Source organism: Calonectris borealis, chromosome 1 (assembly GCF_964195595.1).
Source record: "Calonectris borealis chromosome 1, bCalBor7.hap1.2, whole genome shotgun sequence".
Classification (NCBI taxonomy): domain Eukaryota; kingdom Metazoa; phylum Chordata; class Aves; order Procellariiformes; family Procellariidae; genus Calonectris; species Calonectris borealis.
The window spans coordinates 133,788,631-133,803,124 of NC_134312.1; the positions used below are offsets into that span (position 1 = coordinate 133,788,631).

Here is a 14,494-nt window from a genome sequence, read left to right on the forward strand (position 1 = left end):
TTTAGTAACTTTTCTGCAGCAAAAACACAGCATCTAAATGGCTTTTTTTGGTGGTGGTTTTTTTTTTTTTTTGGAAAGTAGTTCATCAAGAAACAAAGCAAACAGACCACCAGATAAATGTTGTTAAAGTTTTTAATATTTTTTACACTATACATAACACATACAGCGATCCAAAGGAAAGTCAGTAAATATAACAATTTAAATAAACCACTGCTTTCTCTCAGTTTAGCTCCTTCTGCAACAACATTCAGCATGTTGAAGAAAATCCATACTGACGTGGATTTCCCTACACACTTCCTCTTTTGAAAGAGCTTTTAAATAAGCTTAATGACCAGAAACAAACCTTATAATTCCTGTAAATGCATTCACTTATTCATAAGAATAAGTTATGCTGACAAAAAGGCCTTTAGCTGACAGACTTGTACCTTATCCACTGGTTTGGGCCACGCACTTCAAAGGGTGGCTCATTGAAGAAGATGTGGTTACCTAGTTCTTCCAGTGGTGGCTCGGGGTCAGTGGTAGCAAACTGAGCAGCTTCCTCAATCTCCTTCCTTACTGCCACATCAATTTCCTGAACGAAAAATGGATGCTTATTAGAAGACAGCTCCAAAAAAGCACCATAATTTTGAATTTAAACATAACGATTAAGTATTGGTCAGAATTAGTGGTAACACTGCTGAGTTACACTCAGCACCCAAAAGCAAAACACCTTTCCAGCAGAGTGCAATTTCAAAACTTCACCCTCACTAATAAAAGTGATGTTAAAACAAACTTTAAAGAACTTCAAAGAACAAGCGATGCACGCTGTCCTATGATGTGCTTTTCAGAGATCATTAGTGTGTGAATGCTCAAGAGCTTGCTTAAATAGCAACTAAAAGCCATACCTTTAATTCTTCAATGCTGGCAAGGTTATTGTTGACCATTCTGTCCTTCAGCAAAGTAATGGGATCACTTTTGCTTCTCACTTCTTGAATTTCTTCTCTAGTACGATAGCTAGGAGCAAGACAAGCAAAGACATGAACCTCTTCAGGGGTATCCTTGAAGAGAGGTGAGGTTCTGGAGACAGCTCACTTTTAGAAAAAGGTGCGACCAAAGAATTGTCAGGAATGCAATGAAGATACAGCGACATTCATCGCTCAAGGGGTGGCAGAGCTACATCTAGAACACTTCTTAGATCTGTAAGCGGCAACAGAGCGGAAGTAGCTCCAGACTCGAGTATAACGTAGGCAGGGAAAGGGGAGCAATCCCAGCCTGAGACAGTTACTACCAGGGGCCATATGTTCTCCTTCCCATCTCCCCTAAGGGAGGGGCTAAAGAACTTGCTGCGTGCTTCCAATTCACCACAAGCTTCCAACAAAAAAGTCGGAAAGTTGTATCCCACTGTAGTGGGATACACCCCTACTTCATGAAGGTAAATTCAGATTTGTCAGTTGGCGCAATGCCTGAGTCTTTTTGACACCTGTGTATTTGTATTTTTAAGAAGTGTTCTGCTTGACTGGACAGTCCAAACTGTTCCTGTAATTTTAGCTTACAGGGTTTTAAATACTCTGAAAACCTGGAAAAGCAGGCTGCTTTTCAATCAAAGCTTAATTAGAACACACCATAAAGTCACATTGAAAGCAGAATTCATTAATAGAAAGCACAGAAGTTTAACTGACTTTGTGCTTGTTCTAAAACTAAATCTCTTAATACTGCAAGTAAAACAAGTACCTTACATGGCCACGGATTACCAACTGAGCAATGAGATGAGTGGACTGCTCACAGCAGTTTCATCATAACCTTTCTATGCACTTCACAATGGATTTAAACACTGAATCCATGACAGTTTCAGGATTTTGGCCATCAATACTTATTTGTTTTCAGTGAATGCCAAGAAAGAATGTCACAGACCTTATCCCAGGGTCACTCATACTGTGGCCATGGTAACGGTATGTCTGTAACTCCATCAGAATAGGACCCTTAAAAAGAAAAAAACAATAGAGAGTGCTACCACCTTGAGTGACCAATTTGTTATTATAGCAGCAAGTATTTGCTATCGGTGAATTGCAGCAGTGATGAATGATTTTAATTCAACATTTTTTCTCAGTTTAATTTACATAACATTATCACAACTAGTAAAATGAAACCTAACTCTCTTCCAATGAAAGCGTATGTTGATATTTTAAGCATTTATTCTCATGTTCTTACTGAGCAGCATTAAACAACGTCTTCCCTTCCAATGTCATTCCACCACTACTCAGACTATTTCAAATTGCCTGTTGTTTCACCGTAAGATTGTAACTCTTAGAACCTTATTCTTCTGTAGGAACCTTTTTCTTTTTCTGTTGTACGTTCCCAGCACAAACATTATTTCACCAAATATTAAAACTCTTCAGAACCAGTGAACCCATACTTGGGTGACAGACACTAACGCTGACTCACAAAACTTTTACTTCACTTTCCATTTGTTGTAAATATAGAATGATTATTACTCTCCTTGATGCTTCCCCCAATTAATCTCTTCACAAAGAACACAACTGCCTGACAGTCAGAACACCTTTCACAACAGAATTTAATTGGGGCAGAAATGAGGAAAAAGATGACAGAGTATCAGGATATATATTTTTTTTTTAAATGCTTGGTTGATACCAATTGCATGTTAATAAATTCTCACGAAATTGAAGAACCACTCAATTGCTTACAGATTCAATGCTGTGGAGAAAAAAGGAAATAAAGATCAAATAAAATTTCAACAGTGACTGGAAAAAACGGGCTAGATGATGAACTTTTTATGCAGCAATAATCTGACTAAGAATTTCACCTATGGAAAAGGAATGATGATTACAGACTTACTTACTTTTCCAGCTCTACAGTACTCAGTTGCAAACTTTGTCGCTTCTCGAACACAGAGAACATCCATGCCATCCACCTGATAAATAGAAACTACAAGTTGAGGCAAAAAAAAAGCCAAACCCCAAACTTCCAATTCCAGTACTTCCACAAGTGCAACAGGAATTCACTTTCAAATTTTCGTATATTTAAAAAAAGATTGTTTATAGATATATTTGTAAATAAAAGAAATATATACATGTGTATGTATTGTGCAGGTGTGTGCTCGCACATCCTCCCCTCTTCCACCCTCCCCCCCCCCAAAAAAAAAAAAAAAAGCTGGGGTTGTAGTCACCCTGAGCCCTGGAATGAAGTCTCCTCTTTTGTAGTAGTCAGTACTGGCTGCAGCTCTTTCAACCGAAGTTCCCATTCCATACCGATTGTTCTCACAGATAAAAACACACGGCAACTTCCATAAGGCAGCCATATTGTACGTTTCAAATATCTGTCCCTGAAAGAAAAAGAGCAAGTTACATCTAGACAAGGAGCTCAGCCTTCAAGCGTTAGGCTCTACCGAAAATCATTCAATTGCAGAGGTCTGGCTCGGAGAAATCTTAATACTGAAAGTGATCTGAAACCGGCCACTTGCTGCAGCTCGGCAGGAATAAAAGAGAAGCTACACTATATAAGGTAACTTTCACCTCAACTAAGAGCTTACAGAACTTAATTTTTAAACCTATTTCAGTGTCTGTGTTAAGGTAGCAGAAAACCTTCAACTTTAACTGAAGTATTTCAGCAACAGTCATAAAAAAACTTCACAATTTATTAATCTGGCAGGACACTGCTACAGCAAAGTAAAAGAAAAGTTCGACCACAGTGACGGCGTCAAGCCTTGCTACTCTAAGTCAGATAGGGAAAACCAAGAACTGAGATATCCATCTGTGTTTTGAAAGTGGGAAATTATATCAACAGTACACTCTATACCACCTATTTCTTATTTGGCTTAATGTCTCTGCTGATAACATGAAAACACCGGCTGGAATGTCAATAGTAAGTGGCTCTGCGAGATGCTCTGTCCTCTCCTCTGTCTTCAGAAATTAAGTTACATGTTTCTCCCTATTCAGCAGCACTGTCATCTTCACTGCTATCATTCAGAGCTCTCCTTACAGCACAGAGACTTCAGGATGTCACAACTTAGGTGAGCCATGCGCAACTGGGAAGAGGATAACAAGAGTAACTGGAAACCCCTCCTCTCATGACTCGCACAGTGTTCAAATAATTAACCATTAGCCCCACTCATGCCCTCAGTGTCTAGAGCACTCCAGGAGGGAAGGAGCTGAGATGCTTCCCCTCCACTCCAGCGACAAGGGCAGAGTTCAAAATGGTAGTGGGGAAGGACAGAGACAGATCCAAAACATGACAAAAAAATCCAAGCACATGCTACATTCCTGATCTATAAAAGCATCTAGCAATTAACTTCTTAACATCTGAACCACCCCTCTGAAGACTATACAGTACTTGAAACACAAGTTTCCTACTCAAATGCCTACGACAACACAAATAAGATGTGCCAGTGTCCAAAATTTGCAAGATGCCTGGCCTACATGAAGCTGGTCTCAGTGAACAGAACTTCACAACAAAAGCCCTAAGAAAAACTGCAGTGGACTGTAGCACAGAGGGTGTGCATTGTCTTCTCTCTCCAGGATTGCTTTTTCAGTAGCTGTGGACTCCTTTAATAAAGCATCCTTGCAGCAGAAAGCCCAACACAGGAATCTCAGCATAGTTCCAAGTCGGACGTTGCCCGGGTTGCAGGTACTACACCGACAGGGTGAAAGGTGCTCTCCCACTACTTGGTGGAAAGGCAGAGCTCACAGTCCACAGAAGGGAAATTGATTACCCACAGTCACACGCCTCCTCACAGAGCCACATCAGACACAGCTCGTTTACCTGATTGGCTGCACCATCCCCATATAACGTCAAACAGACTTCGTTTTTACCGAAGTATTTACAGGCCAGCGCAATCCCAGCTCCCAGAGGAACCTATCAGAGAGTACAGGACAAACCAAATTTTTAGCATAAAGTTCAGAGGAGTTGGAGATAGGCAGCTTGTGAACTGTAAAGAGACATTAACACTGTTAGAGATCTGCTCAACAAACAAGTTGCTAACAACCCGCTTCCATTTGTTCCAATCTGTATTACAGCCAAAATATAAACATTAACTATATTCTCAATTTGATTCATTTTTGCTACAGTTTACAAAACGGTGAGCAAAGCAGAATAAAGACATAACACATTTAATAGCCACAGAGCAATGGTATATGCATACAGGCTCACACGACAAAAACATGAGGAAACACTGGCACAGGACATGAGCCAAATTCAACTCGTGCTTTAAAGTAGAAGTCATGTATATACCTGAGCACCAACAATACCATTGCCACCATAGAAGTTTTTGGTATACATATGCATTGATCCTCCTTTTCCCTTCATACATCCTCCTTTTCGACCTGAAACATGAAAAACAAGCAATTTTTTTTTTGAGGAAAAATACTATGCAAATGGGAACATCAATTCCTAAAGATAGTAACACTAAAACCATGCTGTTGTCATTAGATCTATGTGGAGTTAAGATACAATGGCCTCTCCTCAAAGAGTTTACCATTCAATATATCACAAAACAAATAAAAGAAGAGAAAAAAAAGAGAATTATAATGAAAACACAATTCAGGAAATGCAGAGTGAGATTAAAAAGAAATTTTAAAACCAACCGAGAAGTTTCAGTGTCCTACTATAAAAAAGCACTTTCTGATATGTGGTTTTTTTTTTTTTTAATAGCCAACATGGTCTATAGTTCTCATATACGTAATCTGTAAGAAGTAGGGTATACAGTCCTTATTACTTTTGGCTTCTGCAAGAAAAATATGAACACTGTTCCAAATTAGTTGCATTAATCTATACTTGTCTCCCCTGTGACAATAACCCGAAGTAAAAATTACAGATAGGACATTTAAAAAAAACCACAAAACCACCACCAACTCCCCACCCCGCCCCAGGATAAACATCAAAAAGTCACCTAGCCCAGCTTTATTCCAGCTGTAGTTTGAAGATAACCAGTGGTCCATGAAGCATGACAACAAACCCTATTTAAACGAGCTGATCTAAGAACACAGAATTTCTCATCAGCCCACTCCATTTCTTATTCTGTCTTGTTACTAGCCACAGAGGCTTCTATTTTATTTTTTTTATTTCTAATAAGCACAGCTTGTTTGGTGTTGATTTTAGAAGCTGAATGCTGGATCTCTTTCTGGAATTTGTACTTCCCTTTCCTACTTAATAGTGGATCATTTTTATTATTGGTCTTTTCTGTACCTTTCATATGTTTATGAACTAGTTTCATGTGAGCTTTTACGGATTCTGTCAGCTAGGGCCAAAGCAAAAAAAAAAAACCACAAAACAAAGATTGTCTAATTTTAATTGGAAGACTATTTTCCTTAAGTGTACTTAAACTTCAGAACTTCAGTAATCTCCCTCCACTTTTTGTACAATCCTTTCTTGCATTTTAGTTACAAACTCCTGATTGACCAATGTAACTTTTTGCTATACTTTCTACTTTTCTTAGAACAATCTGCATTGACGTCCACAAAACCATTTCTCAGGGAATCATCAATTCTCCTGAAAAGTCCTTTTCTATAGTTTGTTTCCTGTAGGATCTTATCTGCTTATTTTGGGCAACTCTGCCTTCTGCTCCTTCAAAGATTTTTTAATTCCATCATTTCCTGGTCATTGTAACTCAGGCTGTCTTTCAGTTTGGCATTTTCAGTCAAGATCTTTGTTTGCAAGAATCAGCTCTAGCAAGAATCAGCTCTAGCAGCACTCCTCTCTAGAAACTTGCCACAAGCATCATTTCTTGGAATAACAGTCCAGCTGCGGCTGCTCTTTCCCAATTAAAAGAACCCCACTAAACCAAAGCATAATGCTATAGAAGATGATGTGTGTCATGAAAAGAAATAAAGAAAAAACCACCACATCATCACTGATATTTGTAGCTTCAAAGCCAAAAGTAGACTTCAGTCATGACAATCTCCTCATTTACTTTCTCTCTTATCAGTAGCCCGTGACACTTGGCAAGCTGATCATCCACTAGATTCTGGGCTTCCATGCATGTTATTAATATGCATTCTTAACACACACACACACACACACACACATTCTTAGTATACAAAACCATACCTCTTCTCTACCTCCCAAATGTGCTTTCCTGTATTAATGTTTCAAGCGTGCAAATTCTCAGATCAGCTCTTTATTATATCAGCGATTCATAAAGGCCTTCAAACCCCTTGTTCATTTTTCACTTCTGGCATCCGTTCACAGATTCCTAAGAGTTCAGCAGGCTGATCCTCTCTTCTCTTCCCTGCTCCACCTATGACGCTATTGTGAATAACTCTCCCTCCTTTCTGCAAAATCTTAGATCTGTCTAGATGACCATTTAATATTCTTGTTACAGTCAAATCTTCGCAAACCATTCAGTTTATCATCACAGGCAGTGTTTGCCAGTCTTCCTAAGACTTCAGCAGCCTAATTCTGAAAATCCACATCTATCTCCTAGGGAGGGTAATGCCCTGTCCTACGGAGAATAAACGTCTATCACCAGCAAGTTCCATTTAAATAAGCTGCTGCAGCACAACAAATACAGCATATGGTATCAAGAAAAATTTTCTGAATTTGTGCTTTAGAAGTACCAGCACTTAAATATTCCTTATGACTTATATTAAAAAGTGGTTGCATCATAAAATTATAAAATTGATTTATTCTGCTATGTCACTAAACTGCTTCTGAAGTATATTTTGTATGTCAAATCATTTTGACTTTGAATAAAAAATTCTGACACAAGTACAGCAGCACATGAACCCTCATTTTACTTAGGACAAACCTGTAAGTTCAGCGAGAATTTCTCGAACAGGCACTCCTCGTGCATAGGTAAAGCCATGAACTCTGTAAGCTGTTATCACATGGTCTGTAGGCTTTATGGCAACTTCGAGCCCTACACAGCAAGCCTCCTGTTACAAAGGAAAAGCAAGCTTAGCAATGAAGAAAAGAACACAACTTCCACAGTCAGCAGTGTGGCAAGGGCTACCTATCATCCCCCATACATCAAATATCAGCAGAAAATGGGAAGACCACAGATACAGGAGACTGCCTTAAATCCAAGGGGCCGCAGGCCTGGAGTTACAACAACCTTGGGCTCTAAATTCCAACCTGACTGTGACTAACAAAAACAGACAGGAGGGGAACTAGAAGCTGCAAAAATCTGCAGACTTTTTCTACACCAATCCCCCAAATGAAGTATATAAACAATTGCAACTCAAAAATGGCAGGGGGGAATGGTCAGACAGCAAAGTTTCACTAAGTTAATGAAGTTCCGTCTCCTGGTTGTTGCTTTTTAGTGGGCACATGATCTATCAGACACTGAAACAAAAAGCAGCAATGAAGCTTGAGGAGGAGGATGTGGGCCTCCAAACACGCTGAATTTAATATGCTGCAGTTGCTCATTCCTCACATTCAGCTGATCTTCAGCTGCACCCTGCCTTCTCTCTCTTCCTACTGCTGTCCCAAGATCTCAGGGATTCCCCTGTGTGCTAAGACATTGTTTTTAAAGCAATAATGAACTAAATCATGGATCCAGTTACAACTTCAGACATTGTACATAGATACCCAGTTCTAGATTTACTCTCCACTCTATTCAAATCCCTACATTAAGTGAGGTAAGACTATATAAAACCTCTTGGAAAAAAAATTCTTACCTGACCATCATATAAGTGGCAGAAACCACGAATAATCTTCTGCTTGTACAGCTGGTCAGACTTCAGCTCCATGCGTCGTATGGTCTGCATTGTCTTGTAGTAATGGAGCCCCTCCTCTCGAGTCATCACTACGGTGGTACTAGGGCCTTCTTCCAGGCGATGGAGGTCGCATTTCTGCAAAGTTGAACAAGTAGTCATTTCCTGAAAGTAATTCATCCCATTTATGAATATCACTTAATTTTTTTTTAGATGATTCAAATTCAGATTTTAATATCTTTTAAAAAAGAAAGCCAGCAAAACCTAAATTCGTAGGTCAAAATAACTGTAAAATTTGTGCGTTATTTCCAAATTCAGGGAAATAAAAGCTTTACTTTTAATAAAGAGAGATTTCCACTCATTAAATGAAGCCTTGCAGTTCCTACTAGCAGCAGATAAACTAAAGTCCTCACAAAATACTGGAAAAGCACATTTCCATGGTTGTTGCATGCCAAATACTTGGTAAGAGCTACAGAGGCTTAGTGAAGAGACAAGAAAGATAGAGAGTTTCCTTTGTGAAACAGTTTGTAAGACCTGGTCCTAAGACTGGACTTCACCACTTCTAACGAGCAATTATAAACCACTGCTGCACCAGCCACCCTGCCAGTCACACCACCATGGGTACAGTACAACTTCCTTCCCAAGCCATGGACTCTATAATAAGAGTTCCACAGAGGACTGATTTTAGGTACCCATACCAAACAAAAATAAATAAAAAACCAAAATCAGTCAAGTTCAGTGGAACAGACCAAACAGATTACTCTGTCAGTGCAGATTAAATGGCCAAAATACTGCTATACAGTTTAAGGACAGTTTATATTAAAGCAAAGTCTCTCCAGAGCAAATCCACTGACACCTAAATGAATTTGATGTGACACACATGCACACTACTCTTAAGACAGCTCTGCTTTAGAGTTCATTTAACAATAGAAACTTAGGAGTCTTGCAATCAACACAGGACCAAACATTAAACCTTGTATCTACTCATAAAAGACTTTTCATATAAACATATTTTCCCTCCCTTCTGCCTGTGAAACAATTTTAATACTTTACAGGCACGGACAAACAAGGAGTGAGTAAAAGGAAAACTAAATCATTTCTTTCAGAGTTTCTTTTATCAATTCCTGAATGAAAAGCCAGCACAAGAGCTACTGCCAATGGAAGCATCGTTTTTTCCTAAGACCTAGCCACTGTGGAAAGCTGACAGAATATAACGCACATTTTTTGAGCAGAACCAAGTCAAGCATTAAAAAGGATGCCATATTTTTTCCTCCAAAATCCATATGGGCCTCAACCAGCTGCGCATCTGGGATACAGCACCCATGACTCCATAAACAAAAGGGAGATAGAAAGAAGGGTAGGCAGCAAACACCAGCTACTTGTTTTAAAAGCATTAAGGATACATGAATACTCTTCCCCTCAGAACAGATAAGGTTCTTTAGCTCCTTTGTGACTCCATTCTCACAGCTGCATTGCAGTATCACAGCTGCAAAGAATTACAACTTCACATTCTTAAGAAACAAGTAACATTACTACATACTGCCAGGCACAGTACTTCCAGCTGCATTTAGAAATCAGGCCAGATAGTGAGGGGTTTGGTTCTGGAAATTCAAACAATAATTTTCTAATTGAAAAGATAAGGGGGCGAGTCCATCATGTCAAGATCTACAACAAGCGCTTACACAGAATGCCAGTATTAAGTGTTCAGCTTCTTTACCTTAATTTCAAACGTAGCTTCACTTGCAAAGTCTGCATAGTTACGTGATGCTACCATCACTCGAGACGCCTTAAAAAAAAAAAAAGACAAAACCAAAACATGAGCAATATTTCAATATAATTATCAAGCAAAAGTAGGTGAATTCTCAAATAATTTCTAACAGTACTCCCAAATAGAAATAATTTGTGAATTAAACTCAACAGTGGCATATCCTTATAATACTAGAGAACCTTTATTTTGTACGTATATGCTAGAAGTCCTTTACAACCCAGTATTTAAAATTAAGATTAGAAAAAGAGAACAGAATTTTAAATTTGTAATACCCTTGATTATCTAAAATAAAACCAGTAAGTTTCAAAAGACTGAAGAGCATCAAAACCACAAAAATAATTATTTCTCCCTTCATATGCCAGATTGCCTATATAAGTAGAGACAGCCAACGCAGATTTTGATGGCTTTCTGCGCTGACTGGAATTTTGCCTTGATAGAACAAAAAATGTATTTGAAAAAACCAAACCAAACCAAAAAAACCCATCAGATTTCTGGAATATGAACTACTCTCACTCTTTCTTTTCAATAGGAGGAGAAGCTGAGGGGATGCAAGGCAATACCTATGAAGAGAGCATCATTTCATTGGGTAACAGCATGGCCACTACTTAAAGAAGATGTGGAAACATAAAAGGTGACATACCTGAGGATACATGAAATACAGAACAACAGAAAGAGCAGCATGGTAGCAGGGAGGTCAGAAGGATGTTTAAAAATACATTACTGTTCTGTCTTAAAGAATAAGGACAGGTTATCGACTAATGAACATCTGGTATTTTTAGATTACTTTAGTAAGTTTCACTGCAGCATCAGATTCGATGCTCATCTGTCCCTGCATGTGTTGTGGCCATAGCATAAGGAATGCACTACATCTTCAGTGGCAAAATCATGCTGCTAATTAAGTTACACATAAATTTCAGTAGCTCATTCAACCATGGAATTCACATACATTTAGCTGAAGGTTCATTATTTCAAAATTTTGAGAATGTCCAGGTCACTATCTCCAAAAAAGGTCTGATTGATAGCTTGGAAAAAAGTCAGGAGAAATTTCTCAATCCATCTTGGTTACCTACTCTGTTACATATTTGATTTAGCAATCATGATCCCCCCCCGCCACATTATCAGATTAAATATTTAGAGTTTTTAATTTAAACCAAGTTTCTATGCTGTTTACCACAATGCATCAGTATTGCCAGTGAAGAAATGCTATTTCAATTCCAGAGCTGGAAGTAAATCAAGAGTTTGGCATTTGCAGAATCACAGAATGTCTGAGGCTGGAAAAGACCTTTGTAGGCCACCTGGTCCAACCCCCCTGCCCTGAATACGACATGAAAGCAAAAGTTCTAATACATGGCCAGTACACATTTCAAAAACAAACCTTGACAAAACTGATTCAGGCCTTACCTCACTAACAGCTCCCTAGGTTAGCAGCATTTGGAAGGAAAAAAAAAAAAAAAAAAAAAAGAAGAAAAAAGAACAGTAAGTAACTAACAATTAGGAGAGGAGAAGTCAGCAAATTATTTGCCAACTAGAACACTGTAAGAGGTAGTTTCCTTACAGGTAAGCTCTGCATCATGGAAATCCATCTTTACGCTTTGCAATATGCTCAAGGTAGGTGTAAAATACTGCTTTATGGATTAAGACTGCTTCTATTTACTTGGTAATTTATACGTTCGCTATAAATGCACAGGAACAATTCAAGACAAATGTTTACATATTTGGTAGTCACTAGGATCCAAAAATCTGTGTTAAGATATCCAAACCAGATCTAATTTGGACTTCCAGGAAAATGCAGATGTCAGGAGCCGGCCAAATACTTGCAATGAGGAACTAATTTTAAGCATCCATGTTTGAAAATTTTAATATAGATATTTTACTTGTAAATTAGGAAATACTTTTAGATACATATTCCATATAGTCCCAACACACATAGGAAGATTTTCTTTGTCACACAAAAGAGATAAAATACAACAAATGACACACTAATGCCAAAAAATAACAAAATTCGAAAGAAAATTCAGGAAGAGATGAAAAGAGACCACTGTTTGTGCAAAGAACGGTGAAGTAGCTCAAAAAAAGGGTCAGCTGGTTGAATTTCGAATGGCACAAGAAGAGCACGTTTACCCCCTGTTTAGGACCTGACCCAGGCTGACAGCCAAAACATAAATAAATAAATAAACTCGAGGCAAAGCGCCTGGAAAAGGGTTTCAGAAGCGAAGCAGAGTAATTTTTGTGTGCTGAAAATAAACGCAGCGAAGAGATTACCGCGCACAGCACTGGCGGAGGGTCCCCGGGCAGGGCCGCTGCCGCAGCCGGGACCGCCCCGCCCTCCCGTCACAACGCACGGGGCTGTCGTGAGGAAAAAGCGGCCCCGCACGGATCTCGCGCCCGGGCCCGCGCCAGCCCGGGCGCCGGGAGACCGACAGCGCGGCGGGGGCGGCGCGCTAACGGCTGAGGCGGTACCGGCCGCCCCAGGCTGCCCCGCCGCGCCCGTTGCGGCCGTTGGTCCCCTGCTTTCCGGCCGGGCAGGTAACGGCCGCACTCACCGTCCTCCCGGCGGCGGCGGCGGCGGTGGCGGCCGGACCCTGCAGCACCCGGGAGAGCGCGGCCAGCAGCATCTTGCGCATCGAGCGGGGAGGGGCTGCAGTGCCTGGCGCGGGCCCCCGTCCTCGAGTCTCCTTCAGCCGCCGCCCAGCCCGCCCCGGCCGCGACCGCCAACCGCCCGCCCCCTGGCCAACCGACACGCTCCCCGAAGTGACGGCACTCGCGACGCCGGCCGGGACTCGCTTCCGAGCGGCGGGCCTACCGACGCCTTTCCCTGCGTGCCTCCTCCGCACCGCGCATGCGCGGGGCTCGGCTGCTTCTGCTGCGGCGGCGAGGAAGTTGTTTGGCGGGGTGCGGCGGCGAAGAGCCGGGTCGTGTCGGGCAGCGTCGGTCGGACGCCCGGGCGAGGCCACCGCCAGGGCCACCCGCTCGGTGAGCCCTCCTGCCGGTGTCGGCGGCGGTCGGGGCTGTCCCCGGCGGCGGGACTCTCCTGCCGCCTCACCCCGCGCCGGGCCCAGAGCTCTCCCCTCTCGGGAGCCCTGAGTGGGGGTTTCTGGCGAGTGTGCGGGCTGTGTCCGGGAGGAGAGGCGGTGCGGGGGGTCAGCGAGACCCCCCATAGGCGGGAGGGGCCCACGAGCCGATCATTAAATGTGGAAAAGATTAATTTGTTCGGAACCCTTGGAGTCCGGCAAGTGTACCTGGATTAATGCTGACCTTGACCAGCTTGATAGGAAAAGGAGTGTTTTGGACATGCCACCTTCCCCAGCCGTCCCACTTTCCCCAGCTCTGGTTGTTGTCTCGTGTAGCCCATCCAGCATAGGCTGCGGCAGTGACACAGGTTTGAGTATTTCATGCTCTGCTATACATGAGTTGGTTTTTGAAAAGAGCATTCCCTGACTGATTTTTATATGCATAAAGTAATTAAAGTGTTAAAACGGTACCTTTTAATTTCACAGGCATCCCACCCTTGGGAAATGTGCAACAAAGTTAAGATTTAACTAAATGTTGAAAAGTCCTCTCATCATATCGCATCTGCTGATCTCTCCAGCCAGCCTCCCCTTTTCTTCCCACCCACTTACAGGCTCACGCTGAGGTTACACACTGGGTTGCAGTGGAGTGTCCAAACCAGGTTAACCACTCGCCACGCCGTCCCGGCTCCACACCTGGCCATTGGCTCCTGCCCCTGCTCTGCTTCTCTGGGCAGTGCTGACATCAGCACCTGCATAACTCTGTAGCTGAACACCGAACTGATCCAGCTGAAAGGTAGCAAACTCCACCCCCCCCAAAAAAAATCAGAAAATAAATTATGTTCACCTGTTGGCATCACAAATGCCTGTTTCTGCTGAGTCCTGAGGGTTGCATAGAGCTCAGCACATCTGCAGCACAAGTGGTAAATGCTTAAGGCATAATTGGCACTGAAAATAAGTTCCTCAAACTAACTACACCTTCAGCCTCCATCAGAGAGGACAGAAAGTGGGCATCTGTTTTCGAAACACATCTTCATCCGGATCCCCATTGCACTGATCACCTCCTTCCTTGG

At 41.5% G+C, this 14,494-nt stretch overlaps 1 protein-coding gene across 3 annotated transcripts; it reads right to left on the reverse strand.

Annotated features, from left to right (window-relative positions):
• Window positions 1–114: 114 nt before the first annotated feature.
• On the reverse strand, window positions 115–13,232 carry PDHA1 (pyruvate dehydrogenase E1 subunit alpha 1). Of its 3 annotated transcripts, none has more exons than XM_075175287.1 (12): window positions 12,957–13,232; window positions 11,815–11,829; window positions 10,363–10,431; window positions 8,610–8,783; window positions 7,739–7,865; window positions 5,224–5,315; window positions 4,756–4,848; window positions 3,164–3,319; window positions 2,837–2,908; window positions 1,891–1,958; window positions 885–993; window positions 115–571 (listed from the first exon to the last, which is right to left on the reverse strand). In XM_075175287.1, exons 1-12 carry the CDS (start codon window positions 13,035–13,037, stop codon window positions 407–409), a joined length of 1,221 nt encoding a protein of 406 aa, XP_075031388.1. In that variant the 5' UTR covers window positions 13,038–13,232; the 3' UTR covers window positions 115–406. The 3 variants fall into 3 exon arrangements, with proteins under 3 accessions (XP_075031388.1, XP_075031405.1, XP_075031398.1); XM_075175304.1 differs by lacking the exon at window positions 12,957–13,232 and adding an exon at window positions 11,969–11,998; XM_075175297.1 differs by lacking the exon at window positions 11,815–11,829.
• Window positions 13,233–14,494: the final 1,262 nt, after the last annotated feature.